Source organism: Cryptomeria japonica, chromosome 6 (genome assembly GCF_030272615.1).
Source record: "Cryptomeria japonica chromosome 6, Sugi_1.0, whole genome shotgun sequence".
NCBI lineage: Eukaryota > Viridiplantae > Streptophyta > Pinopsida > Cupressales > Cupressaceae > Cryptomeria > Cryptomeria japonica.
Genome location: NC_081410.1, coordinates 343802202 through 343828702, shown reverse-complemented (window position 1 = coordinate 343828702; position 26501 = coordinate 343802202). Strand labels below are relative to the sequence as shown.

The window sequence follows — 26501 nt, the reverse complement described above, 5'->3', positions numbered from 1 at the left end:
TGTTGCATTGTGAAGTATGCCCTTCTAGAAGCTTCTTGATAAGTCATGTTCATCGAACCTGGACATGCTGACTTGGAGCGATCTGATTGGTTGGAAAATGATGAGGCGGCACCTCAACGTGTTGGATGTCTTCCTTGAATTCTCCAATTTGTGTCAAGAAATCATCTAAGTATGGAAATTTGATTCCTTCTTGTCGCCATTTGATTTTGCTTGGGAGCTTGTCTTTTTAATTCCTTCAGGAGATGAAATCCTTCAAGAAGTTGGAAGTTTATTTAACTTTCCCATATTTTCACCAAGTCTGAGAACTTTTCTTTCTTGATGCCTTGAGATTCTTTCAAGTGCCTCGAATTTGGAGAAGAAATCTCTTCGCGAAGTATTTCTCATACTTATCCAAATTTTGTCCCTCTCTATGCTCGGACGAACCTTGCTCGTGGTCCCGTTTTGAATTCTGAAATTGGCTCGAAACTCCATTTGTGTTTTCTGTGATGATCCTGCCTTCAGTTGCCAATTTATGTTGCGTGGGAGGAGGGTTAAAAAGCTCTGGGTAACCCCTTGCAAATATGAAATGATGGGATCAAGCTGTTCAGGCATTCGCTGTGATCATGTCCTTCTTCTCGATACCATGACATGCCTTCAACATTTCCCATACTTAGCCAAATTCTGGCTATCTTCACGCCCAGATGAACCTTGCCTGTGAACTCCAACTGCGATCTCTATGATGATCCCGCTTCTATTTCCTCTTGCGACCTGTAAAACCAAAGGAAAATAAGTTAGAAATCTATCGTGGATTAAAGAAAATCGAGGCTGTGAACGGGTAAGTGTTTGGAAAATTTCACTTCATTTTCATACTTACCATGAGAATGAGATTTTCACATGTAAATTCTCCAACCTTCAAGATAACTGTGATCACAATCCAACACCAAGTGTTATAACTCCAAAAATTTCTTATACTTAGCCAAAAAAATGATTTTCCTCCCTTAGAAATTCGAACAAATTTACTAAAAATCATTTCTCAAACTCTGGAAAAACACAGAAAATACATAAATCTGCATCATGAATTTAATTTCACCTTCAAAAATACTCAAAAATTCAAGAGAGATTCAATAATTCGTCCTTATACTGGTTGTCTTTCTCCAAAAATCTATGAAACTTTTGTCAAAAAAGTTTATCCTTCTTCCAGCAATATCCAAAACTTTCTCCAGATGAACTCCAAACTGAAAGTATTTTACTATGCTCTCCTTAATATTTTTGAACTTCTTGGTGTAGAAATGAAGTTTACAACGAAGTATTTGTAAATAAAGTTAAATCCTCAATCAAAAACCCTTAAAATCTTCCAAATCATGTTTCCAATTTTAACTTCATTCTTTTGGAAAGTGTTGTCATGTTTCCAAATTCAAAGAAAATATCTTCCAAAAGTTTCCAATTTGGCTATAAGTTCGAAATATTTATTAATCTTCCAATATTCTTTTTTTGAAAACTTTCTATTTTGGATTTAAGTTCGAAATCTTGAAGGATTTTCATGACATCATTTTGTATTTTCGTTGATTCTGTTTGACTTTTATGTGTAGGTGGACTTTTTGGAAGTTTATCTTCATCTTCTTCAAGTTTTGGCGGACTTTGCTTACCTCTCCAAGGTATGGCGGAGTTTAGAGGGCCTTCCCCTATCATACTTAGCATCTACTTCCTTGGGCGGAGTTTTGAAGGGTCCCTTCAACATGGAGGGCGGACTTTGAGCAAAGCTCAATCAAGGCGAATTTTTAGCTAAGGCATAGGGCGGACTTTGGAACACACCCCCTAGGCGGACTTCTAAGACATCTCCAACATGGGCGGACTTCTAGACCTTTGCATCATTTTGCTAGGGTAGGGCGGAGTTTTGATGGGTCTGCAACATAGGGCGGACTTTGGACTTCACCCCTTGGGCACCCCACACACATGGCGGACTTTAGAGTGTTGGCCATCATGGCCTCTTCCAAAACATGGTGGACTTTGAAGGGTTGGCCACCAACATGGAAGGATAGGGCGGAGTTTCAAGGCCATTCACTCAACGGCACCTTGGGCGGAGTTTTGGATGACTAGCACCATGGGCGGAGTTTTGGTGAGTCCCCTTAGGCATGGCGGACTTTGGTGGCACCTCCTACATGGCTCTCTAACCTTTGGCGGACTTTAGACTTGGCTCCATCAAGGCGAAATTTTGGCTAAGGCATGGGGCGGACTTTAGACATTGCTCCTTCATCGCCTCCATCAAGGTGTAGATTTGACTAAGGCATGGGGCGGACTTTGAAGTTAGCTCCCACATGACCTCTCTTCTTGGGCGGACTTTGGTGAGTGTTCCTTCATGGCCTCCATCAAAGTGTAAATTTAACTAAGGCATGGGGCGGACTTTGAAGGTCCCTCCTCATGACTCTCCTAAGGCATGGCGGACTTTGCAGTTAGCTCTCACATGACCTCTCTTCTTGGGCGGACTTTGGACAAGGCTTCTCCATCACTTGGCATGCTTGGGCGGACTTTAAAGAGTGCTCCCACCTTGGGCGGACTTTGAGGCGCTCTCCACATGCTTGGGCGGACTTTGAAGAGTGCTCCCACATGCTTGGGCGGACTTTGAGGCGCTTTCCTCTTGGGCGGACTTCAAGCATCTCTCCCATCTTGGCGGAGTTTGGAAGGCTCCCCTCATAGCTCCCTTCAAGGCAAAATTTTGGCTAAGGCATGGGGTGGACTTTAGCTTTTGCTCCTTCATGGCCTCTCTAGGGTGTGGCGGACTTTAGGCAAGGCTCCTCTTGCTTGGGCGGACTTTGGTGGAGGCTCCTTCACCTTGACCCTCCTAACCTTGGCGGACTTGGCTCTTCTATCTCTCCACATGCTTGGGCAGACTTTGAAGGTGTCTCCCACATGACCTCCAAATGTATGGCGGACTTTTGGCTTGGCACCCATGTGACCTCTCAAAGGCATGGCGGACTTTAGATTGAGCACCCTCATAGCCTTCTAAGGCATGGCGGACTTCAGGCAAGGCTCCCTCATGGCCTCTCTTGCATTGTGGTGGGGTTTGAACCTGCAAAAATACTTCAAAAACCTTTGTTAGCCAGACTTAGCATAATTTTCAGAGAAACTTCAAAATTTCATAGTTTAATCTAATTTAACCAGATTAAATTGAAATTTGAAATCCATGCTTAGGTGGATCATTTGAAGCAGCAAAAAAGCCTAAAATCTAGGGATTTAGCTTTTTAGATTGAAACTTGGAATTTTCAAGTTCCGGTCGAAGCTGGTCAGTGGTTGAAGTGTAAACCCTACGTTTGCATCCTGAAAAAGCAAAAAGCCTAAAATCTAGGGATTTAGCTTTTCTAGGTCAAAACTTGGAATTTTCGAGTTCCGTCGAAGCAGGTCAGTGGTACAAGTGTAAACCCTAGGTTTGCATCTCGAAAAAGCAAAAAGCCTAAAATCTAGGGTTTTAGCTTTTTTAGGACAAAACTTGGAATTTTCGAGTTCCAGTCAAAGCTGGTCAGTGGTACAAGTGTAAACCCTAGGTTTGCATCCCGAAAAAGCAAAAAAGCCTAAAATCTAGGGATTTAGCTTTTTTAGATCAAAACTTGGAATTTTCGAGTTCCGATCGAAGTAGGTCAGTGGTGCAAGTGTAAACCCTAGGTTTGCATCTCGAAAAAGCAAAAAACAGACATCCCTAAAAAATAGGGAAAACTTTCTAAAAATAGCCATACCGGGGATTGGGGTAAAAACGCCAAAAACGAAACTTCCTAAAAAATAGGAAAAAGCAAAAAAGCAAACTTTCTAAAAATAGAAAGTTGTCCAAATTCATCCAAATCAATTGCGATCTTCGTCCTTTGGCCTCTCTAAGCACTTTGGTGGTGTTCGCATTTTGGAATCACATAACTTGCAAAAACTAACTTTCAATCGTCAGGCCTGAAATGCTCTGAACTGGACAAGGCTTGGTGAAACTGCAGCAAAAGGTCATAGGACACTAACAAAACCCTAGAAAGCAGGAAAAGAGAGGGTCCCCATTTGCAATAGGGCGATTTGTGAAAAAGGTCACAACAAGACCCTTTAACTTTAGACTAAATGATCTAACATGATAGTCCTTTGTCACTCAAAGTCGCTAAACTTACCCACCTCTTTTGATTAGATCATCACTATATATGTATAATTGTTGTACCGAATCCATTTTTTTTTTGTATCATGTCAAATTCTTGTTAAATCCTTCTCTTTTGTAGTGTTCCCAGACCATACTGGCGAGGGTGGCAAGGTCGTACGGTGGTGTGAGGCAAGGCCGTACGAGTGTCAAGCAGGGGCTGTACGGTCGTGTCAGGCAGGGCCGTACGGTGGTGTCAAGAAGCAGGGCCGTACGGTGGTGTCAGGGAAGCAGGCCGTACGGTGGTGAGAAGAGAGTGAGACCGTACGGTGAAGAGGGTGTACTGTGGACTTCAACCTGTGTGCGGTGAAGGGGTTGGTCTTCCGCAAGCATATCAAGTAATGAGCTTTGAATGTTAGGAATCCTTGGACTTAGTTGACATGCATGTATACCAGATTATCAGATATGCAACTAGAAGTAATTATTGATTCAACAATGATGTGGTTCCAGATTTGCCAGATTCGGAACAAGTACACAGAGCAGAATAGGGTGAGGGATGAATCTCTCTGAAACTGCGGATACCAAGTAGGGAGGGTCTTCCACCTCTGAAATGGCTGACAACTGAACTCCAACTAGAATTTGCACAAACAAATAGAAATACCAAATTCGCATACCAACACAAATGACAGACTCGGCCATAAATAATGGCTTCGAGAAATTTCCCGAAGGGTTGCAAACGGGCCGACACGACCAAACTAAGACTTGACTAATCTAATTAAATAAAGGGCCCAAAAGATTTGTTATTAAATTTGGGGCCTTACAATAAAGTATTATAATTTTATTATTTAATTATATTGGGGACATCACATCTTTTTATGAATCATGAATTATATATCAAAGTTTTGTTTCGTTTGTTCGTTGTTTGTATCTTGTTTGGAGCAATATAACTAAAAGGGAAACACTTAATGAGGATTGTAGGTCAATTTTCAATAGTCATCGAAATTCCAAATGAAGATTTTGTTTTGTATCAGAAATACTATTTCCTTTATGTAAATAAGGATCAGCTTGAAGTGATAGACTTGCAATTAAATGGCAACAAGCAGATCATAGAGCCCTAACAAGGGTGTGTATTGCAACATAAAGATGTGATTGATCAAAGGGTAAATTAAAAAATGTTTGAAAACTAAAAATCACAACAGAGAGACAAGCATACCGATATGAAGCACAGAACTGTTCAAAAACTGTATTTATCTAGTGTAGGAAACTAGGGAAGGATAATAAATTTTCATTGATCAAAAAAGGAATTCAAAATTGTTTTTTATTCATCAAAATTGCAGATCAAAGTCAAAATTACGGCCATCATGAGGCACACACAACAAAACTTAGGAATAGAAAATGAATCGTATTGCACAAGCAGGTGACTAGCGTGCAAGTAGACAAGTGAAATAAAAAATGAAAACCCTGTATAATGACATGCACTTGACTAGGGAGACATTATGGATTCGGTTTCTATACAAGTAGCAAAGGCTTGGTTGGATCTTGTTAATAAAGCATGTGTAGTAAGCAACTGACTCATATAAGTTTGGAAAACTAATTAATAGAGGAAACCAATGTTGGCACCTATATTTGATGCAACTAAGATTTGAAAGTAGGGAAGCTCTTTTAGTTTAGGATGAAGTGCCAATTCCTTTCAAGTAAACAACTATTAGACAGGGTCTCATAGTTTCACAAAGATAAGACATTTATTAAGAAGAGCTTTTGAGTTCCTAATTTTAAGCGACAGGTTTATGATTGTAAATAAATCTTTTGATTTTGCTAGGGTGGTGTTAATGAATTGACAAATAGAAAACTATTTAAAAATTCGCAATTTTTTTTCAACCGTAGTTTCCTGTTTAAAACTACATATTGAATGAGCTTTTTTACAAATTTCTGGTAAAAGATAGGTCTAACAAATAGAAATTTTTTAACATGTGGATAATATTAGGTACATTGTTTTTGTAACAGGAAAATGAACTCGGCATTGTTTTAGATAATATTTTTGATCACGTCAAAAGAACTGGGATTAATGATACAGAGCTTGTGAGTTTAGAATCAGTCATTCTGAAGCTTATTTCACATTTCACTGACATTACATGCATTCTTTCATTGGTAAGTTTTCTTTCTTTAGCATGCAGTTTAAGTTGCTCTCTGCTTTTTGTTGAATTTCTATACCTGAAGGCCCCAGCCATGGTCTAAACATCCTTTCATGATTATTCTGGGTAGAGAGAATTGAAAATCTTCTAATTTTTTGCAGTTCAATTTTTTTTCTTATGGTTTATTGTTTCTTGGAGTTGTGGATTTAGTTTTTTGGTTTCATTCTTAGTAATTTTTTACTTATGAATGGTCGTCATACTTAGCCTACTTTCTGTTTTGTTGTAGCAGATATTTGTATTAATACAAGCATAAGGCAGTCAATGGGCTCCTTTATAAAGACAATATACATATTCTGGCAATTGTGTAAGATGTTCCATGGTTATGTGGTCAAGGAAAATGTTTTGGTTTTGGTAGATTTTTTAATGGTGTATTGCAAATAGGTAATTGTGTAGTGGATGTAAGTTGTAATAGTTACAACATTATCACAACTGCGCTGAGTGCACACCAAAACAAGTGTCTATATCTAATGTTTTTCCTTTTAAAAACATGCATAATTGAGGTGCAACTAGCACACATTAAGAAATAAAATTAAAAGGCTATCAAGGGAGAACCTAAAGTCAGGTTATGGACTCCTAAAGAAATGAAACATATTTTGACATGCAAAAAGGGGCCTATTGAATTTTTGGTTTTTATCTTTGAGGCATTGATATACGTGGTACTCATATGGGTCAAAGCTTTCTTGCTACCATGTGGCAAGTGTTTGATTGAACTCCAGTCAATCAAATACCCTTGTTTTGCTTGTTGCAATGCTGATATTTTGCTCTCACATGGGGTTTCAATCGAACATATATAAATATTGCAGCTCCTTGAATGTTGATATTTTGCTCTCATATGGGATTTCAATCGAATATATGTAGATATTGCAAGGGTTTCTATCAAACCCCCTTCAATTGAGCGAGGTGTTGATCAAACATCCTATGATTGATTTCTAGTTGATGTAATCTCTTTATTTGTTTTTCATCCAAGCAACATGGATCAGTTTAATTGGACGAAATTTGCCATTTTTGGACCCCATTATTTTGGGTTAAATGAATTCATGGGAAGAATTTATTTTATTGGTAAAGAGCCCTTTTTATTAGTTTTTCAAAAGATACAATGTTTAATATATTAGTTTAATATTATATTTTTTTCTCTCTTGTATTGAACATAGTTTTGTTATAGGAAATAATAACATTGATTTTTAGAGCAAACACTTGCCTCTAAGGTGGCTTTATTACAACTGTAAGGTGGCTTACTCCATTAAATGCATAACAAAACAAACTAAAAAACACCTAGAACCATACATATGCCATTCTTTAAAAGCTTTTCCGTGAAACAAACCATACACCAAGTAGAACTCCATCAAGCTGCCTCAAACCTTCATAAATGTGCAGCTTTTGAGTTGAATCCCCAAGTTCCTAGATTAAAACCTCCCCAAACTCCCAAATCACAGATCTCCTAAATTTTTGGACAGCAATCGAAGTTGAGCTACTTCACATTACTCCAAGTTGTGTCATAATTCTCGTAAAGGTATGATTCTCAAGATCACAAACTCCCAAGCTAACTAGGCAACCATCATTTCTGAGTTGTCTATACTGATTTTCTACCTGTCTTGAAAGAACTAGATTTCTTTAAACTGCATAAAAAGCAACTTCTCCTTCACAATTGTCAACATCTAGAGAATCTTCAACTATGGCTACATGTAATAGAGTGTGCTGTGGTAGCTTTTGTCTTATGCACTGATGAATCTGACTATGCTGAGATATGAAGGTCCATGCAGAGGGAAGAATATGAATACTGAACCTCACGGCTTCCTTAATCTTTCCGGCTTCATACTCTCGTTGTAATCTTGGCTCAAATCGTGTAACCAAAATTGTTAATCGGTCTCAGCAATTTAAGAAATGTGAGTGGCTTCGACTCACTTACTCATGTAAACTACGATAGATATAAACCTTAATCATCCTTGATAAAATATGTGAATACTTGTTTCTCAACAAGGAGCTGAAGAGCACACAGGAAAAACTGAGAGGGGGGGGGTATGTTAATCAGTATTTCAGATTTTTAAACTTTTGAATGCATGAAACCACACAAAACTCAAAGTGAGCAACCATCAAGACTCAAACACAAGCTTTCTTGTGGAAAATTGTTTCGGGTTAAAAACCACAACACACAATATCTTTCATTAACAAATGGGCACCAACCCAAAATATAATTGTGAGCACCAACCCAAAATATAATAGTGAGCACCAACCCACTGAGAGCACCAACTCTTCAAATAGTTGAGGCACCAAGCTTAGTTAGAAGTTTAGAACACCAACTCAACTATACTAAAAGACTTTTAAAAAAATTACACACGTCTCCATGAAACATGAGATTGACTTCATAACTTCAAAATCTGCAACAAATCCTTTTGCCATGAAAAATGATAGTATGTCTCTTACAAAATTCTCCCTTTTTGATCTTAGGTCTGCTAATGGAATTTGTCCGAATAGATTGAATGACTACATCTATGTACTGAATTTATATCTGGAGTATTACTTCTGAAGCACCGTGATCAACTTTATGCAAGAAACCAATCATTATCTGAAAAACTCAATCAGCAAAGCCATATGACACTCCAAATTGCTGTACATTTAGATGGTGGCTTTACACAGGAATATAGACTGAAAACATTTCACTAAAAAAATAAAAATCACCTAGCACCATTACCAGAAGACTCAAGCATAGACACCCAACTTACAAAAATTAGTTTAGAGCTACAACATTAGCATATATATCTCATCTTCATTAATAAACATTTTCACATGCCTCTTTTTCACCCAAGAAACAACACACACAAGAAACTCTATTATCCAATAATAAAATGTGAATGCCAAAGACCCGTTTGGAAGAGCTTCAACTAGTCTGTGCCAACATGTCTCATATCTACCCCCAATTATAATTTGGTTTTTTGCTCAAATCGAATCATCACCACAATGCATAAATAAATGGAAATGCCCAAACAGGAGAATTGATTCTCCGTTTTTTAAACTGCTGTGTAATGTCCAAAAACTTTAACATTTTTTTATCCTCACACAACACCTCATCTCCGATAAAAAGAGTTATGTTTTTGTTGTGAGTTACAAACGAAAAACTTTTAATGCCCAATGATTTAAGGAAATATTAACACAACACGAAAAAGAGAACCATCATCAACACTTCACCAAAGAAACGACTCCAGCATGCCAAGAATGATGCTATTACATTAAGCTTCAATGATACCACCAAAAAATGATCCTTAATATTTAAAAATCCCCCATAGAAATCCGACTCTTCCATTAAAAGATAATGATTCACACCAAACAAAGCTTCAAAACAACCACAAACTAAATAGAGCATCTCATCCAATAGAACAAAGTTGACAATGATTTCCAGAAAATGTCTGTGTTACAGAAATACTCAGCTTTGGCAAAAACAGCAGTAGAACATTTGATGCCTCCTAAGAATAAGACGCGTACAAAAAACAGAATATGGCTACACAAAAAACACGCCAAGCTAAGAGGAATATCGTAATGCCTCCTTTCTAGCCAGTTAGCTCATGATTTGTCATTAGCCTATTTTCTCATGGTCCTGTAGGCTAACCAGGACACATAAGGGATCTTGGAGGAATTTTGCCTAGGCATTTTTCAGTTGCAGGTCATTCTGAGGTGATTTGATGTAGATTTGGCTTACTTACTATTTATAGTAAGTCACTTTAGAGTGATCCAGAGCTTCAGCGGGCACTAGAGATTTCATGGTTAATATTTTGGAGGTTGGCAGACATTTATAGTCATTTAATATTTATTATTTAAAGCAAGTTTTAAAGTTAAATTTAAATATTTAACTTTATTTAATAAATGACTATAGTGGGACAATAAAGTATTAAGTCGTAAATATTAAATGTCGCCTTTCATTTTAAAAGGTACATTTCACACATAAAGAGGGATAAAATATATGAAAGTGTTTATTTATCCCACATTGACAAGACAAGTGAGTGGGCTCTTATGAAGAAGTTATAAATTGGATTGAAGAGCTCACTTTCAGCATGCTTGGTTGATTAGAGGATTTATGAATATACTGGAGAGATTATCTTCAAGGGTTTGTGAGGATGAAATCCCTCATGAATGACATTCTTCTCGCTGTTGCAAGATACAGTCAGGAGAATTAATGGTGCTTTCATTCCAGAGAGGACATTGAGCTTTAAAATAAGGTAGTTTAGTTGCTGGTTTGTTTTTAGATGTTTATAAAATTGAATGCATCTTAACTAGAGGTTAGTTGGAGACTTTTTGTGAGGCAGAGATAAGTTTAATGTTGTTGGGTTATGCCTTTGCTGCCTGTATTAGCCCTGGGCAGAGCTGTACAACTCTGTGACTGCTTAGAGAGAAGTTGTACCAGTGTGCTACAGCAAACAAAGGGGCCGTACTTGCTGAGAATCTCCTAGAAACAGTGTCATACTGTCTGAAAGGTGTTTCTAGGGTGGTCGTACCAGTGAGAGGAGGTGCTATACTGATCTGGAAGTCACTGGAAGTGGACGTGGGGGTCCTGGAAAGGAAATACTGCTGATAACTCTGAGTTGGTCTGAAAATCCATAGCTGGAACTGCACTTGGGTACACTAGCATTTGTAATGTCAAATTGAATCAATAAATTATCTGCTGTTAACCTTTCTCAGATATTAATCTTCTATGTTCACAAATATTTTTGATAGAGGAAGATAGTGTGCTGTGACATCTATAGCAGTATATATATATATATATATATATATATATATATTTCTACATTGTTCTCTGTTTGTGTTATACTCTTTCATTACAATGTAAATCAGACTATTACACTGAAAAATAAAAAAAATGGTCTTTAAAATGAATACATGCCAATTGTTTGACAAAATGCTAAACATTACAAATTGAAGATTTGAGGGCAAAAGGGACCGAGGTTCTTACAAATATGTTCATTTAAAAAAAAAAGAATTGCATAGACCCCTACTTCAAAAATGTCGAAGCGTCCATGAATTAGAACATTCATACACATTACTATCCAAGCGTTTTTTCATCAATCTTTGAAACACGACATGTGTCTTTTTAATCTAGCATGCACATTGAGGTCAACTCAAAAAAGATAATAAAGCTGTTTCAAAAATATCGATTTCTTTGAAAATTCAATAAGATGACATGGCATTAAAACTGAGTTGGCATACGAGATGTATACATCGCCAGCTTAAGCTGAGATACAGGTTGCTCAATCTGATAGGTAGATAAGTGAAACAAGCAAGCAAGTGGTTCAACGGCAACCAATAGTGCAAGTAGGCATCCAAGCAGCTCAAGGAGCTCAATCAAGCAAGTAGACAGCTCAATCAAGAAGACAAGCAGCTCAACTAAACACATAACCATACAACTTCATCATCCACATTGACATCAAGGACAAAATCTGCAACAAACTCCCTCTTTGTGATTGATGGCAACTCCAATTGGAACCAAATACTGAAATCCAAATACATTACTCCCTCTGAAATACTACTCCCCCTTTCACATCAATGACTGAAACAAATCTGCATAGTTGAAATGAGGCTCATAGAATATGACAATGAAACACTCCCCTTGAGGCCAATCTGCAATGTAGTGATGGAGTGAGATCACTCCCAACTTTTGCCTCAAGAATTCAAAAGTTTCCTTGGGTAGAGGCTTAGTAGAGAAATTTGCAATCTACTCTTTAGTAGAAACACATTTCAATTTAATTTGCTGATTACTAACTTGCTCCCTCATGAAATGACATTTAATAGGAATATGCTTAGTTCTAGAGTGCATGATAGGATTTTTGGAAATTTTAATGGCACTTGTGTTACCACAAAAGATAGAAATAGGATGAATGAATTCTACCTTAACGTCCCTCAATGTTTGCTTCATCCAAAGAACTTGTGTACAACATGACATTGCTGCAAGATACTCTGCTTGAGTTGTAGATAAAGAAGTAGAAGCTTGTTTTTTACTCAGCCATTGAAAGATCCCTGATGGATCCCCTTGCTGATCCGCTGTAATTTTTAAAATAATAAACTATATTTTTCCTGTGATTTTGCTGATGGTCTTACAGAATAGAGAGAAGTTGCAGAATGTTTGGTTTCTTTTTGTATTTTTTTGAATATATAAGCAAGTAATGAATAAAGAACAACAGATAAGGAAGGAAGCTGAAACAAGTAAGAACATTCAATTAAATCAGAATTGATACAAATTGTACCAGGCAGATTTCTGATTTATAATATCCAGATTATTCCCTATGCACTGGGGATGTGCTTACATCCAATAATGGCGCAAACTGAAGGGTAGATGATGAACACAAACCAAGAACACCAGCTATGGCTGAATGAAAGTCTTCACCACTTCCAGAGTAAAGTGTACCTGCTGAAATGGTGGCATCAAGCTGAAACAATCACGCCCCGGCTGGGAAATTCAACCACCCTACTGAAACCCTCACCAAGCAATCTGAATCTCCACAAGGAATAGCGCATACACTCTGACCAATAATGCCAATGCCAAAAGAATCCACTGCCAATCAATAGCTGAGGGCTACGTCCCAGCCAGTACCAATCATGGGGTTTGCGTCCCAGATTGAAGAATTGCTCTACCAGAGTAATATCACACCAAACAAGTTTTCAATATGTAAAAAATAATGAGAAATTAGGTTTCCTTCTCCTTATATCTCTTTCCTTCCAAATCGAACCCTAAAGATATATGAAAAGTGCGCTTTAATATAAAGTCATATTTCCCAATATTTGGCTCCCAACTATAGAAAAAATACCACTTTTTCAATATAAAATAACTCCAAGCGCCAAAAGGACCCTGGCAAGTGAAAATCATTTAGAAAAGTTCAATACCTTTCCATAGAAAAAATACCACTTTTTCAATATAAAATAACTCCAAGCGCCAAAAGGACCCTGGCAAGTGAAAATCATTTAGAAAAGTTCAAGACCTTTCCAACGAGCTATAACACATGGGCATGCGAATCCAGATGAAGCCAAAAACCCTTTATTACTCCGAAATGGCTATAGATATAGCCTTATTTAAAATATTAAAACGCTAACTTAGGAAATAATTAAATATATTAAAAATATAACCCAAATAGCTACAGAAAGCTCGAAACACACCAAAAGCCTGAAACTGAACCTGTCACTTGTCTATGAGTGATGTCGGAAATCATTGATCAACTGGCAATCTCATCCCTAAAATCTAGGGATGCTCCTAGAAACTAGGAAACACACCCAAATCTCCTGAAACTGAAACCATCTGAAAGGTCATGAATAACCTCACGACTGGCAACTGTCACGACCTCCTAAAATTTAGGGATATCCCCTAAAATGTAGGAACTGCTCCAAACTGCCTCTAAAGCCAAAATCTAGTCACTATATGCACTGAATGAGTCCCAATCAACCTTTGCTAGCCTACGAGACTCCAATGATAGGCCAACTCCTCCGTCTTTGATGTCCACTCTAGAAAGGGGACATGACAATCCTCCCCTCTCGGAGTTGCTTGCCCACAAGCAACTGAAACACCAATCCTCCACCATCCCAAATAAGACGTAAACAAATCATTGCATGTAACTGCTGCTCATTTCTGATATAAACAACATGCAATACCTCGGTCTGGAATGGCTCCTCAAAACGCTGAAGCACCTGTGTTGTCAAATCAACACTGCCTGGGTCCCAGAGGGAAACATAGCTCCCGCTAAATACCTCAAGTGAGCAATGGAAAACTATATCATCTCCATAGATCAAATATCCATAAATGCCATGATCACTAGTCTGTCTGTGATCACCAACATGCATAACATCCGTCATAATATCCAATGAATGCCAATCCATGGAAGACCCTCTGTGATTTGACCCCATCTGACACAAGTGACACACAACTGCCACACACTGTTGTTGATGTGCCGAAAGATCTAATGCCAACTCACTAGACAATATATAATACTGACTAAAATCATCACTGTCTAGGCTGGCATCTAAAAATATGTAATCACCAACCAGCAATGAAACAATCACCCTGTCTAGAGAATCAGGTGAAACTGCCACATCAACTGGCTCAAAGTACTCACTAGGAGTAACATCACATAACTCATCCACGTCAGCTATCTGATGACAATCAACCTGTTGATCAACTGTCGTCCGACTCTGCTCGATAAACTAAGATGGATAGTGGGTAAACTCCAGCTCCATCCTCGTGAAATTCCGAACATACCGTCCAAGTGTCAACAACCACTGTACACCCACGACTACATCTATACATCTGAAGTGAAGCAACCCATGTAGGATCCACGAAAGAAAGGTACTACACATGTCTATACCATGATCCCACACAAACCACCTGTAGGACATAAACTGCTCCTGCTGGTCTCCTCTGATATAAGTGCCATATAATCTTAATATCTGGAGCAACATACTATAATCCCTATAAGATGCTGTATCAAATGAATCAACAACTAGATCCCAAATAAAACTAAATCCACATCCATTTGTCATGAAGAGACAGTGATAGTAAGAGGCATCCTCGATACCATGTCTCTCTACAGTCACTGTGAAACTCTCACACCTGTGATAACCATCCACAACAACACACCTGCTAATCCATGCATCATCCTTCCCCCATGATCCTGGATGAAGTCTCTGTGTCAAGGAGATGAAAAACTCTGACGGTCGCTGCTCATCATAACGGTTGATTGTTTGCTGATCCCGCAAACAATCCATCCCAAACTGCTGGATCAGCTGCAATCAATAACTCTATCCTCTGAAGATGGGAGAGCACTATCGCAACAGGGCTAGTATAAGTCCCGAACCAACTCACATTTGCGAGCCATCCAATCATCTACAATCGTACTAAAAGAGAAATGAAGTGCACTCCTTGCGAGGCAATCTAAATGGACTCTTGTAGGCTCACTCAATGGCTCTGTGTCATAATCTTGTCCATCAAACTCATCATCACTCCCATTGCTCTCAAACCATGAATCCGAAGACAACTCATATGTCTGAGATCCAAAATCCAAAATTCACCTCAACTAAGCACTGTGGCTCTGTGGTGAAACATATTGGTTTCCCTCGTCAGCTGTAAGAGGTGTAAAAGAAGATTTGCTTTCCAGAGAAGGAAACAAGTCAACAGGGGTATCATACTCCCAACTAGCTGACAAACTGCTAGTCGCTTGTGAAAACAATGATGGAGTAATATCATGAGTCAAATCACAACTCTCTGGTGAATCTCGCAGTGTCACAGTAGAACACTGTACTGTATTTGTTGCTGATGATGTCTGTGCCACTCTCAATCTATCAGAAAGCTCCTCCAATCTGGAGTTGGCTTCCTGAAGGGACAACTGGGTATCCTCTTTTGCAACAATAGTCGCCTCAAGCTCCTGAGAGAGGATATCAACTTCCTCCTCTTCCCTCAACAAAGCACCATAACTAATAAAATCCCTCTGAAGGAGATAATCTCGGTCAGCCACTAACTGTAAATACTCATGCTTCAGTATCCCAATGGCTCCATAAAGAGCATGAAACTCTGGTAAGGAAAAATCACTGCTGCCCTGCTCATCAATCATGAGGGTGCTCCAACTATGTGTAGCCAACAATTGGCGAGCGACATCGAAATGCTCAATAACTGTGTCTATACTCCTGTCATGAACCTTGAGTTGTCCAATCAGGTGATGAGGAGTTCGAGAATGTTGGCTCTCCTGTAACTGTACAAACTCAAAATCTACATTGTGGAAAGAAGTTGTATCTGTATCTTGTACCTCTCTGTAGTCAACATCGTGTATGCACTCGGCCATGGATACAACCTCATCCAAAGTACTGCTGCTCTGTGCCTCTGAGAACACCACATCCGTCAATGATGATATTGCTGAAAATGCACTGTCATCACTCTTTTCTGCATCCCATGTGTCCGCACAACCCACTGGCTCACGATCCTGGGGTCCAGTGCTACTAAGAGAACATACTGGGCTGGATTCTAAGGTCTGATCTATAAAATCAGAATTATCATGATATGAGTTCTCAACATTCAAAGCATCATTGGTACCCGAATTTTGAATACCTTCATGTGACAGCCCATTGGCACCATCTTGTAAAAGTGTAGACATTGATACCTCAAGCTGATGCAAAGGTACCACACTGCTGTCATGAAAATCAGAATTGCTAACCTCTAAATCAGTTGCCTCTTGGGAAATCCCCTGCACGGAAGGTGAGGACAATTCATTATCCAAAGCTGTCCTAATGTCTCCTTGAGTTGAATCCACATGTCTAACAAAACCATCACATAAATTCTTGTCCCACTCATCGGAACTTGAGGGCACCAAAACATTCTTATGTAGAGGTATATTACCCCTAAATGAAAGTTCTTTGTCCATTCCTGATTCCTGCACCCTTGATTCTTCTTTCCTTCTTTGCCACTGATCTGAGCTTGTAGCTACCAAGTTATCTTCGTCTGCTCCGGGTACACCCATAAATTGTTTGAAGGAAAGGAGCTCACGTATCATCTTAGGAAGAGAACAATATTGATGATAGCTGCTCATAACTATATCATTAAATATCTTGGCAGGAGGCATCCTACTGTTACGTGTTGGAGAAGATGAAACTTTTGAGTGCCCAATTTTAGTTCTAGCCATGGTATTTACCTGTAACTAAATTGATATCCCAACGGATCCCTGAGGTCAAAATAAAGTTTGTTCTCAACAATTTTAGGACTTTGGCTAGCGTATTGTCTTACCAGCTGTCAAGTGTAAGCATAAATGTGTAGGCTGACAAATACCCAGTTGCTGATATGAATTATCAAAACCTTTTATCAAATACCCAGATGCTGGAATGAATTATCAAAACTTTTTATCAACTACCTGTTGTGACGTTTTCACACATCGCCCCATTGCAAATGGGGACCCATGTTTTTTGCTCGTTTTGTTCGTTTTCGCTTTGCTTTTTTAGGGTTTTGTTAGTTTGTTAGTTGTCTGGATTTAGGGTCAAGCCTTAGGGTTTTAATTACCGTCTTTTCGGACCAAAATCCAGTCGGTTTTGGGAGCTTTTTGAATTTCCTTTTCTAGAATGCAAATTTTGGATGCAATGAATTCGCCAGAATGGTCTAATTTTCAATTGGAATGTTGATGCAGAGCTTAAATTTGTCTAAGTGTTGAAGATGAAATGTGAATTTTTGTCCAATTGAATATTTTTGACCAAATTTTGACTTTTTTGAATTTTGATCCTAGGCATTTCAAATGATTTGTTTTCGCCTTGTGAAGTGATAAAATGTGTAAAATCATGATATTTTGGCCTGTAGGAGCAAAATCGCTCCTGTCCCTCAGTGAAGGACGGGAGCTTGTTTTCAAATATTTTACTATTCCTGCAGAGTCCAGACAAATTTCGAGTTGGAAGTGATGGAGGACGGCGATATCTTTCCATTGAATATAAATTGAAGATTTTCATGAACACAGAAATGCCTCCAGGGGAAAAATCGCTCCTATCCCTCAGTGAAGGACCGGAGCTACAAATCCAATTTTGCTTTGTCCTTGCAAGATTTTAACGTCTTGACGATGTGAAAAGGTCCAAAGAGGTACATTTTATCAAATGAATATAACTTGAAGTGCTGTCGGGGAGATCACATGGATAACCAAGTCCGGCTTGAGTGAGGTCCTGATCCTGAAATTTGGCTAAGTCTGGAATGCCCTGATCCTGAAATTTGACTAAGTCTGGAAACTGAAAAAACCTCCAAAAACTAGATTTTGCAATATAACTCCTGGAGGTCTGAAACCACTCTCAAACATCCTGAAAGTATATATGGAATATAACTTAAAGTATAAGAAAGAAGAAACATAGAAGGAAATGTCACTTATACTTAAATGTTATATTCCATTAAAATTATCCTGATAAAGAGTGCGAAAAGTCAAATTTCGCTCCTGTCCTTCTCCAAGGGTCCAGAGCGAAAAGCGCTCCTGTCCCTCTCCAAGGGACCAAGGCGAATCGCTCGTGTCCCTCACCAAGGGACCAGAGCGAAAATGCTTAGTTGAGCCATTCCTGACCTTGTTTGGACGAATCGAGACATCAAAGGCATGGTGAAGGACGAAATGAGCATGATAGAGCATCCAGACTTGATCGAAAACAATGAAATGATGAAGTTTTTGCCTAGAGGGTCAATTTCGCTCCTGTCCCTCACTGAAGGACCAGAGCGAAGTTCTTCATAGGGTACGTCCTGAACAAAGACCAAGCAAATTTTATGTTCGAAGGCAAGAAAGGAGGTCAATCGAACCCGTTGAAGACAAATTGAAGATTATCAAACGTCAACAAAGGACCAAAATGCTTAAGTTCGCTCCTGTCCCTCAGGAACGGACCAGAGCGATTTTTGTTGTAGATGATTTTCTCGCCAAATTTCAACCGATCTCAAGGCATGAATGAATGAAAGGAGGCATTGCGAATCCGTTGAATATAATTTTCGAAGGTGATGAAGTGAAATAAGGCCCACAAGAGCAAAATCGCTCCTGTCCCTCTCCAAGGGACCAGGGCGAGGTACCTTGTAGCTCTCGTCCCTCTCCCAGGGACCAGAGCGATTTCCTTCATTAGACAGAATCCAGGCAAATGTCAAGACAAGTGTACATTCAAAAGCAAGGAAGAACATGAGATGGACGCATTGAATACAAAATGAAGATTTTTTTGGACGTCCACAAAGGTCCTAAATGTCTAGTTCGCTCCTGTCCCTTAGGAAGGGACCAGAGCGATTTTTGATATAATTGATTTTCTTGCAAAGTTACAAACAATGTCAAGGCATGAACGAATGGAGTGAAGAAAGACGAATCCGTTGAATATAGACTCGGAACCTGACAAAGTGAGATAAAGGCTACAAAAGGAGGATCGCTCCTGTCCCTCTCCAAGGGACCAGGGCGATACAATGGTGATGTTACTTCCTATGCAAGTTCAAGGTCGATCCAAGTCAAGACAAGGTGGCAAGGGACATTTCAAGGCGTCTTTAGCAAGCACAAACATTAAAAGGTCGTCACAATGATGAAATTCGCATCCTAGGACATAGATCGCTCCTGTCCCTCTCCAAGGGACCAGGGCGATGTTAGATGCATTGGTCATTTTGTGCAAGATTTACGTAAGAACAAGATTTCATAAGGTAATGCAAGGTCTAAGGCATCGTTTGAAGATAACATACAAGAGTTTTGAACGTCCAAACATTGCTAATCAAGGTAAAAAGCTCACATCGCTCCTGTCCTTTGGACAAGGACCAGGGCGATCCTATCAAGAGCACTCATATTCCTTCAAGATCAAAGCAAGGTGAGGTTAAGCGAGGCAAGGGACGACGTTTGGAGGACATCACAATGAAGATCGAAGATAAAAGGATGCATATTGAACGTGGAAATTTGAAGATCGCTCCTGTCCTTTGGACAAGGACCAGGGCGATGAACATCCAAAGACACTCATGAACGCATGCAAGCCAATCAAATTCGAAGAGCTTATCATGATGATTAATTTTGAACGTGGAGATGAAGGAGTTGAACGTGAAAAATGCAAAAATCAAGACAAAATCATGGATCGCTCCTGTCCCTCTCCAAGGGACCAGGGCGATGAGGTACGTCCCTCTCATTTTCATAGTTTTGGCGCCAAATAAGCAATTCAAATTTTCCTTAAATGCTAAGTTCGATAAAAAATTGAAAATCCTATTTAATTTGGCATTTAATGTGGCGTTGATCTTTTATTAATTATTTTGCCTTTATTAAAAATCGAAATTTGCAAATTAAAAACGTAAGGCATTAATAATTAATTAATTAATTAATAAAAATCGAATTTGAAGCGCTACAAAGGGAGGTCGGCCTTGCTAAATCATTTAAAAATCATTTAAAAAATTGTTTTATATCCTCAAGTCGGCCTAAGGGATAAATGCAATCCAAGCGCTATATATGGGGAGTGGAAGATTTCATTTTCACATCATCATTTTATCCTTCTACATGCGAATTAAGGAAGACAAGGGAGAAGTGCGATTTGGAGTTTACTAATAAAGGTGCGAGACTAGGAGGATTTGTTAAGGCGAACTTGAAGATCCATTTGAGCGAATTGTCAAAGAGGCAAGACTTGAAGATCACGTTGAAATCCAAAGGTGGCGAAATTGATCTTTTGAGGAGATAACGTTGAAGACTATCTATACGTCAATTTTGCCTAGGCAAATTTTTCTCATTTGCATTTTAGAGTTAAGCTCTCTCCTGAGGTATGGCGATATTGGTTTTATTGTCTTGATTTTGAATTGTTCATCGTCATTTCCTTAATTTTGATTTTTGGAATTTTGTTCTCCCTTAGCTCAATCGTTTTTAGGAAATGATTAATAAAGGACTTATCATTAAGTTTCCTAAAATTTGCTCTCTAATTTATGTTATGTATTGCAAAATCATGTTACTAATTTTGAAATGTTGTGTAGGCATCAAATGGAGGTCTCTTCAAGGAAAATCAAGCCGGATCAAGGACGGTCTTCGCCAGGACGATCAAGCCAAGACAAGGGCGACCTCTTCCAATCCAGCGTTCCAAGGCGAGGTACATCATCCTGCACATCAAGGACAAAAGGAGTTAGAACAAGAGTTAATTAAAGATAGCCTCTCAACGACATCAAATTGAATATCTAGCAAGCTTCAAGTGTCAGATGAGGTGGCATCCCAGTCATCACTCCTCCAGTCAGTGAAGTCCACCTTAGCATGTCCAGATTCAATGTACTTAACTCATGGAAGGTGGCACAAACTTCGATGTACCTACCCCGGCTATCCATTGGTCGATTTTTCTAGAAGGGACATGTGTCCAAGCAATACAATTTTATCATTGGTCAAGCATTAAATGTTATGTAATGGTTGTAACAAACCCTAATTAAGGTTTTCATTGTAAAATCTTGGCCATTGATCTTGAATTGATCTAAGCCATCAAATTGTATTGTGGGCACTATATAAGCCCAGGCATTTCATTTTGTAAAAAGGGAATTTTAGATAGAATTAGAGAGAGTTGTAAATAATTGATAGAATAGCAATTAGAGTAGAATAGGAGGACAAGGCAAGAAATTGTTGCCATTGATTGTAAACAAACTCCATTTTCATTGAAGTAATGGTGAAATATGTCGTTTTCTTGCAATTTGCATGGTTTCTTGTTGAGTCTTCAATCTTAGATGGTAGATGATTAGATGAATGGAGGAAATGTGATTGATTAATGGTGGAATTCGTATATCCATACTACTAGCAGTTTGTTGATTGCAGACTTGCCTTGCGTAGTCAACTGGAATCATTCAGCCTAAGCTCAATTTCAATTTGTTGCCTCTTCATTGATATGCATCAACTTGGATGGTATCTATGCCTGCGGTGATAATTTGAACATCATAAAGCTCCCCTTAGAAGATTGCACTAGTCTTGTGTAGATGTTCCATTGATGTCAAAACAAGATCTAGTTAGAGTTTCATCAAAAGGTCAAGTCATTGCTCCTACATTCTTAGTATTAGGATTAGATCCTCTCTTCGCCCTTATCCTTTTTCCATTTTTTAATCTAAGTTAGTCAGAGCCTGTGTCCAGCAAAGCAGATCGGAAGTTCAATGTAAGTCCCCTTGTGATTCCAGCAAATCACATCATACCACTGGAGCTTGTCCACACGTAGAGACCCTACATTAAGGAACCTTGGAGTCTACCTAACTGATCCTTTACGCGAATCTTCAGCAGTTAGAGGCTTTATTCAAGAGAGGATAAGATGCCTTTAGGTATTTTATTCTGTGTATGATTGTGTACAAAATACACGTCAACACTACCCAAATGTCGAAATGAATTATCAAAACCTTTTATCCAGTACCCAGATGCTGAAATGAACTATCAAAACTTTTTATCCAGTACCCAGACGTGACAATTTCTCATAAACCCTACAGGCTAGCAGGATGTAGGCTCTGATACCACTGAAAGATCCCTGATGGATCCCCTTGCTGATCCGCTATAATTTTTAAAATAATAAACTATATTTTTCTTGTGATTTTGTTGATGGTCTTACAGAATAGAGAGAAGTTGCAGAATGTTTGGTTTCTTTTTTATTTTTTTGAATATATAAGCAAGTAATGAATAAAGAACAACAAATAAGGAAGGAAGCTGAAACAAGTAAGAACATTCAATTAAATCAGAATTGATACAAATCGTACCAAGCAGATTTCTGATTTATAATATCTAGATTATTCCCTACGCACTGGGGATGTGCTTACATCCAATAATGGCGCCAACTGAAGGGTAGATGATGAACACAAACCAAGAACACCAGCTACGGCTGAATGAAAGTCTTCATCACTTCCAGCGTAAAGTGTACCTGCTGTAATGGTGGCATCAAGCTGAAACAATCACGCCCTAGCTGGGAAATTCAACCACCTTGCTGAAACCCTCACCAAGCAATCTGAATCTCCACAAGGAATAGCACATACACTCTGACCAATAATGCCAATGCCAAAAGAATCCACCGCCAATCAATAGCTGAGGGCTACGTCCCAGCCAATACCAATCATGGGGTTTGCATCCCAGATTGAAGAATTGCTCTACCAGAGCAATATCGCACCAAACAAGTTTTCAATATGTAAAAGATAATGAGAAATTAGGTTTCCTTCTCCTTATATCTCTTTCCTTCCAAATCGAACCCTAAAGATATATGAAAAGCGCACTTTAATATAAAGTCATATTTCCCAATATTGGGCGCCCAAGTATAGAAAAAACACCACTTTTTCAATATAAAATAACTCCAAGCGCCAAAAGGACCCTGGCAAGTGAAAATCATTTAGAAAAGTTCAAGACCTTTCCAACGAGCTATAACACATGGGCATACGAATCCAGATGAAGCCAAAAATCCCTTATTACTCCGAAATGGCTATAGACATAGCCTTATTTAAAATATTAAAACGCTAACTTAGGAAATAATTAAATATATTAAAAATATAACCCAAATAGCTACAGAAAGCTTGAAACACACCAAAAGCCTGAAACTGAACCTGTCACCTGTCTGTGACTTCTGTGACTGATGTCGGAAATCATGGATCAACTGGCAGTCTCATCCCTAAAATCTAGGGATGCTCCTAGAAACTAGATAACACACCCAAATCTCCTGAAACTGAAACCATCTGAAAGGTCATGAATAACCTCACGACTGACAACTGTCACGACCTGCTAAAATTTAGGGATATCCCCTAAAATCTAGGAACTGCTCCAAATTGGCTCCAAACTGCCTGTAAAGCCAAAATCCAGTCACTATATGCACTGAATGAGTCCCAATCAACCTTTGCTAGCCTACGAGACTCCAATGATAGGCCAACTCCTCCGTCTCTGATGTCCACTCTAGAAATGGGACATGACAACCATAAAACAAGACAACCACCAAGAAAGAAAGTGCCTCCACTTGTGCTCTTTCTATCATCAACTAAACCACCCCAATCTACATTAATATAAGTTGTAAGTGTAAAATCATTACCTTTATGATACCATAAATCATAATCCATATTACCCTTAAGATATTTGAAGATTCTCTGAACTGCCTGAACATGAGTATCCTTAGGAGTGGCTTGAAATATAGCAACATAACCAACAACTTGCATAATGTCATGTCTAGTAGCTGTAAAATATAACAAGCTTCCTACCATAGACCTGTAAAATGTTTGATTAACATTTGGAGACTCATCGTCTTTACTAAGTTTACATCCTGTTACCATAAGAATGCTTACTGGATTACAATCCTCCATTTTGAACCTTTTCAACATCTCTCTAATATACTTTGCTTGAGAGATAAAAACTCCTTTATTTGATTGATGAATTTGTAAACCAAGGTAGAAAGACAACCCACCTAACATGGACATTTCATATTCCTTGTTCATATTGGTAACACAGACTTTACATATTTCTACACAATCACTAGCAAAAATCCGATCATCAACATAAGCTACAACAATTAGCATGAATTTACCTTCTTCTTTAACATATAGGTTGCTGTCTGCTATCCCTCTTCTGAATCCTTACTATTGTGGGTAATTGACAAGTCTGTCATACAAAACATGTGAGGCTTGTTTAAGACCATAAAGAGCCTTTTTCAGCTTACAACATAGTTTTGATTTTTTGATAAAATAAACCTTTCAGGCTGCTCTATGTACACTTCTTCATTTGAATTACGATTGAGAAAAGTAGATTTGACATCCATTTGAAAAATCTTAAGGCCTTTAAAAGAAGCAAAAGCTAAGAACATTCTAATTGCTTCTAAATGTGCAATAGGAGCAAAGGTTTCATCAAAGTTAATACCAAGGTTATTGGGGAACGGGGGTACTTGGAGACGCTGGAGACTGGTACCGGTACTGGTACGCCTAATTTTCAAAAATAGGAGATGGGGGTACTTCAAGACATCAATTTTTTTTTAATATAATTTAATAATTTCTAGAGAGTATCATGACATAGAACTTAGAAAACAATAACAGTGGTAAAGTTTAACGTTAAATTTAAAATTGAACAGAAATTGAAATCAAAATTGCTTATAATATTAAATCCAAGTGGCATGTGCATCGGGAAGTTTCCGGAGACGTTTCCGATACGGGAGACGTGTCTCCGTCTCCGGTACGCATCTTAGGGGGTAGGAGACGGGTCTCCTGGTAACGTAGGTTAATACCTTCTACCTGAGCATAACCCTTGCATACAAGCCTTGCCTTTTTTCTTACCAATTGCCCATCTTCATTCAATTTGTTTCTGTAGACCCATTTTGTGCCTATCACATTCTTGTCTTTGGGCCTATGAATAAGTTCCCATGTTCACTTTTCTGAATTTGATCAAGCTCCTCTTTCATGGCTGCCACCCAATGTTTGTCTTTCGCTGCCTCTTCAAAAATCTTAGACTCAATCATGGACAGCAAAGAGACGTCTTCATCCTCATAATAATTTACTTTTTTTCTTGTAGCTTTAGGTTTGTCCTCTTGCAAAATATGATCAATGGGATGCTTTTTTTGAACAAATTTGGAAGGAGTCTTCAAAGATGTTCTAAATGTGTCAATAGGATGATTTTTTTGAACAAATTTGGAAGGAGTCTTCAAAGATGTTCTAAATGTGGGCTTACATTGACCAATTTCAGGTGCATTCTCAGTAGATACATCTGCTGTCCCAAACTGAATATCAGAGGCTGCATTCTTAGTAAAAGCATATTTTTTCTCATATTGGACACTTTTTGATGTATTTTTAGGACTTCCACTTGCTGTCCCAGCTTTTTCATGTGAGAAGATTGTTGGACAACACCTTCTACTTCATCTCTTTGAGTGCTTTCATCAACATTTTCCAACTTATCACGTGTTAGTGTTCTCATGAACTTTTACATTAATACTCTCAACAATCTTATGTAGTCTTTTGTTAAAATATCTATAAGCTTACTTTTAAAAGAGTAACCCAAAAAGATATCTTCATCAGCCCTAAGATTAAATTTACCAAGATTGTCTTCATCTCTCTTAAAGTAACAAGGACTACCAAAAACTCTAAAGTACTTACTGAAACAACTTTACCTTTCTACAATTTGTAGGGTGTTTTGTTATGCTTTGCTCTAATCAGCCTTATATTCTGAATAAACAGTATTATGGATTGTCTCTCTCCAAAAAGAATCACTCATCTTAGACTCATTCATCATGCTTTGAGCCATTTCTTGGATTGATCTATTCTTCTTCTCAACAACACCATTTTGTTGAGGTGTTCTAGTAGCTAAGTATTGTCTTTTTATCAGAGTTCGGTGACTCGTGGCGAGTCACGCGAGTTAGCGGGCCGAGTGACCCCTTCCGGGTCACGGTGACCTTGACCTGGGCGCGGATGGGCCAGGGGGCGTGACTCGCCTGACTCGCCGAGTTAGCGAGTCACTCCTTGACTCGCCGAGTCCAAGGGTCGTGACCCGACCGACGTCACTTAAAAAAGTGCAGTAAAAAAAACAAAAAAAACATAACATTTTTTAATGATTTTTTTGAGGTTGTAATGTAGCGCTTTTGGATGTGAGCACATCTGGAGCATGTTCGAGCACATCCACTCGAAGAGGCGAAATAGATTGTCTGTGGAGAGGTTGAATGATCTAGTCTTTGTTCATTACAACCTCCGTCTTAGGACTAGACAGATTTTGGACGCTGACTCCTCTGCGATCACTCTAGAGGGAGTTGACCCCGAGCCCGATTGGCTCACTGAGTCCACTGATCCAGTCTTCACTGATGAGGACCTTGAGTGGGTGTAAGCCAGT

At 38.7% G+C, this 26501-nt stretch overlaps 1 protein-coding gene across 5 annotated transcripts in view; it reads left to right on the top strand.

The window, feature by feature from the left end:
- Positions 1 to 26501, top strand: part of LOC131077967 (uncharacterized) — a 296542-nt gene that overhangs the window by 113255 nt on the left and 156786 nt on the right. For all 5 annotated transcript variants that reach the window (XM_058015592.2, XM_058015579.2, XM_058015586.2 and 2 more), the window contains one exon: positions 6080 to 6223. In XM_058015592.2, the coding sequence (XP_057871575.1) occupies positions 6080 to 6223 (144 nt within the window). The remainder of the gene's footprint in view (positions 1 to 6079; positions 6224 to 26501) is intronic.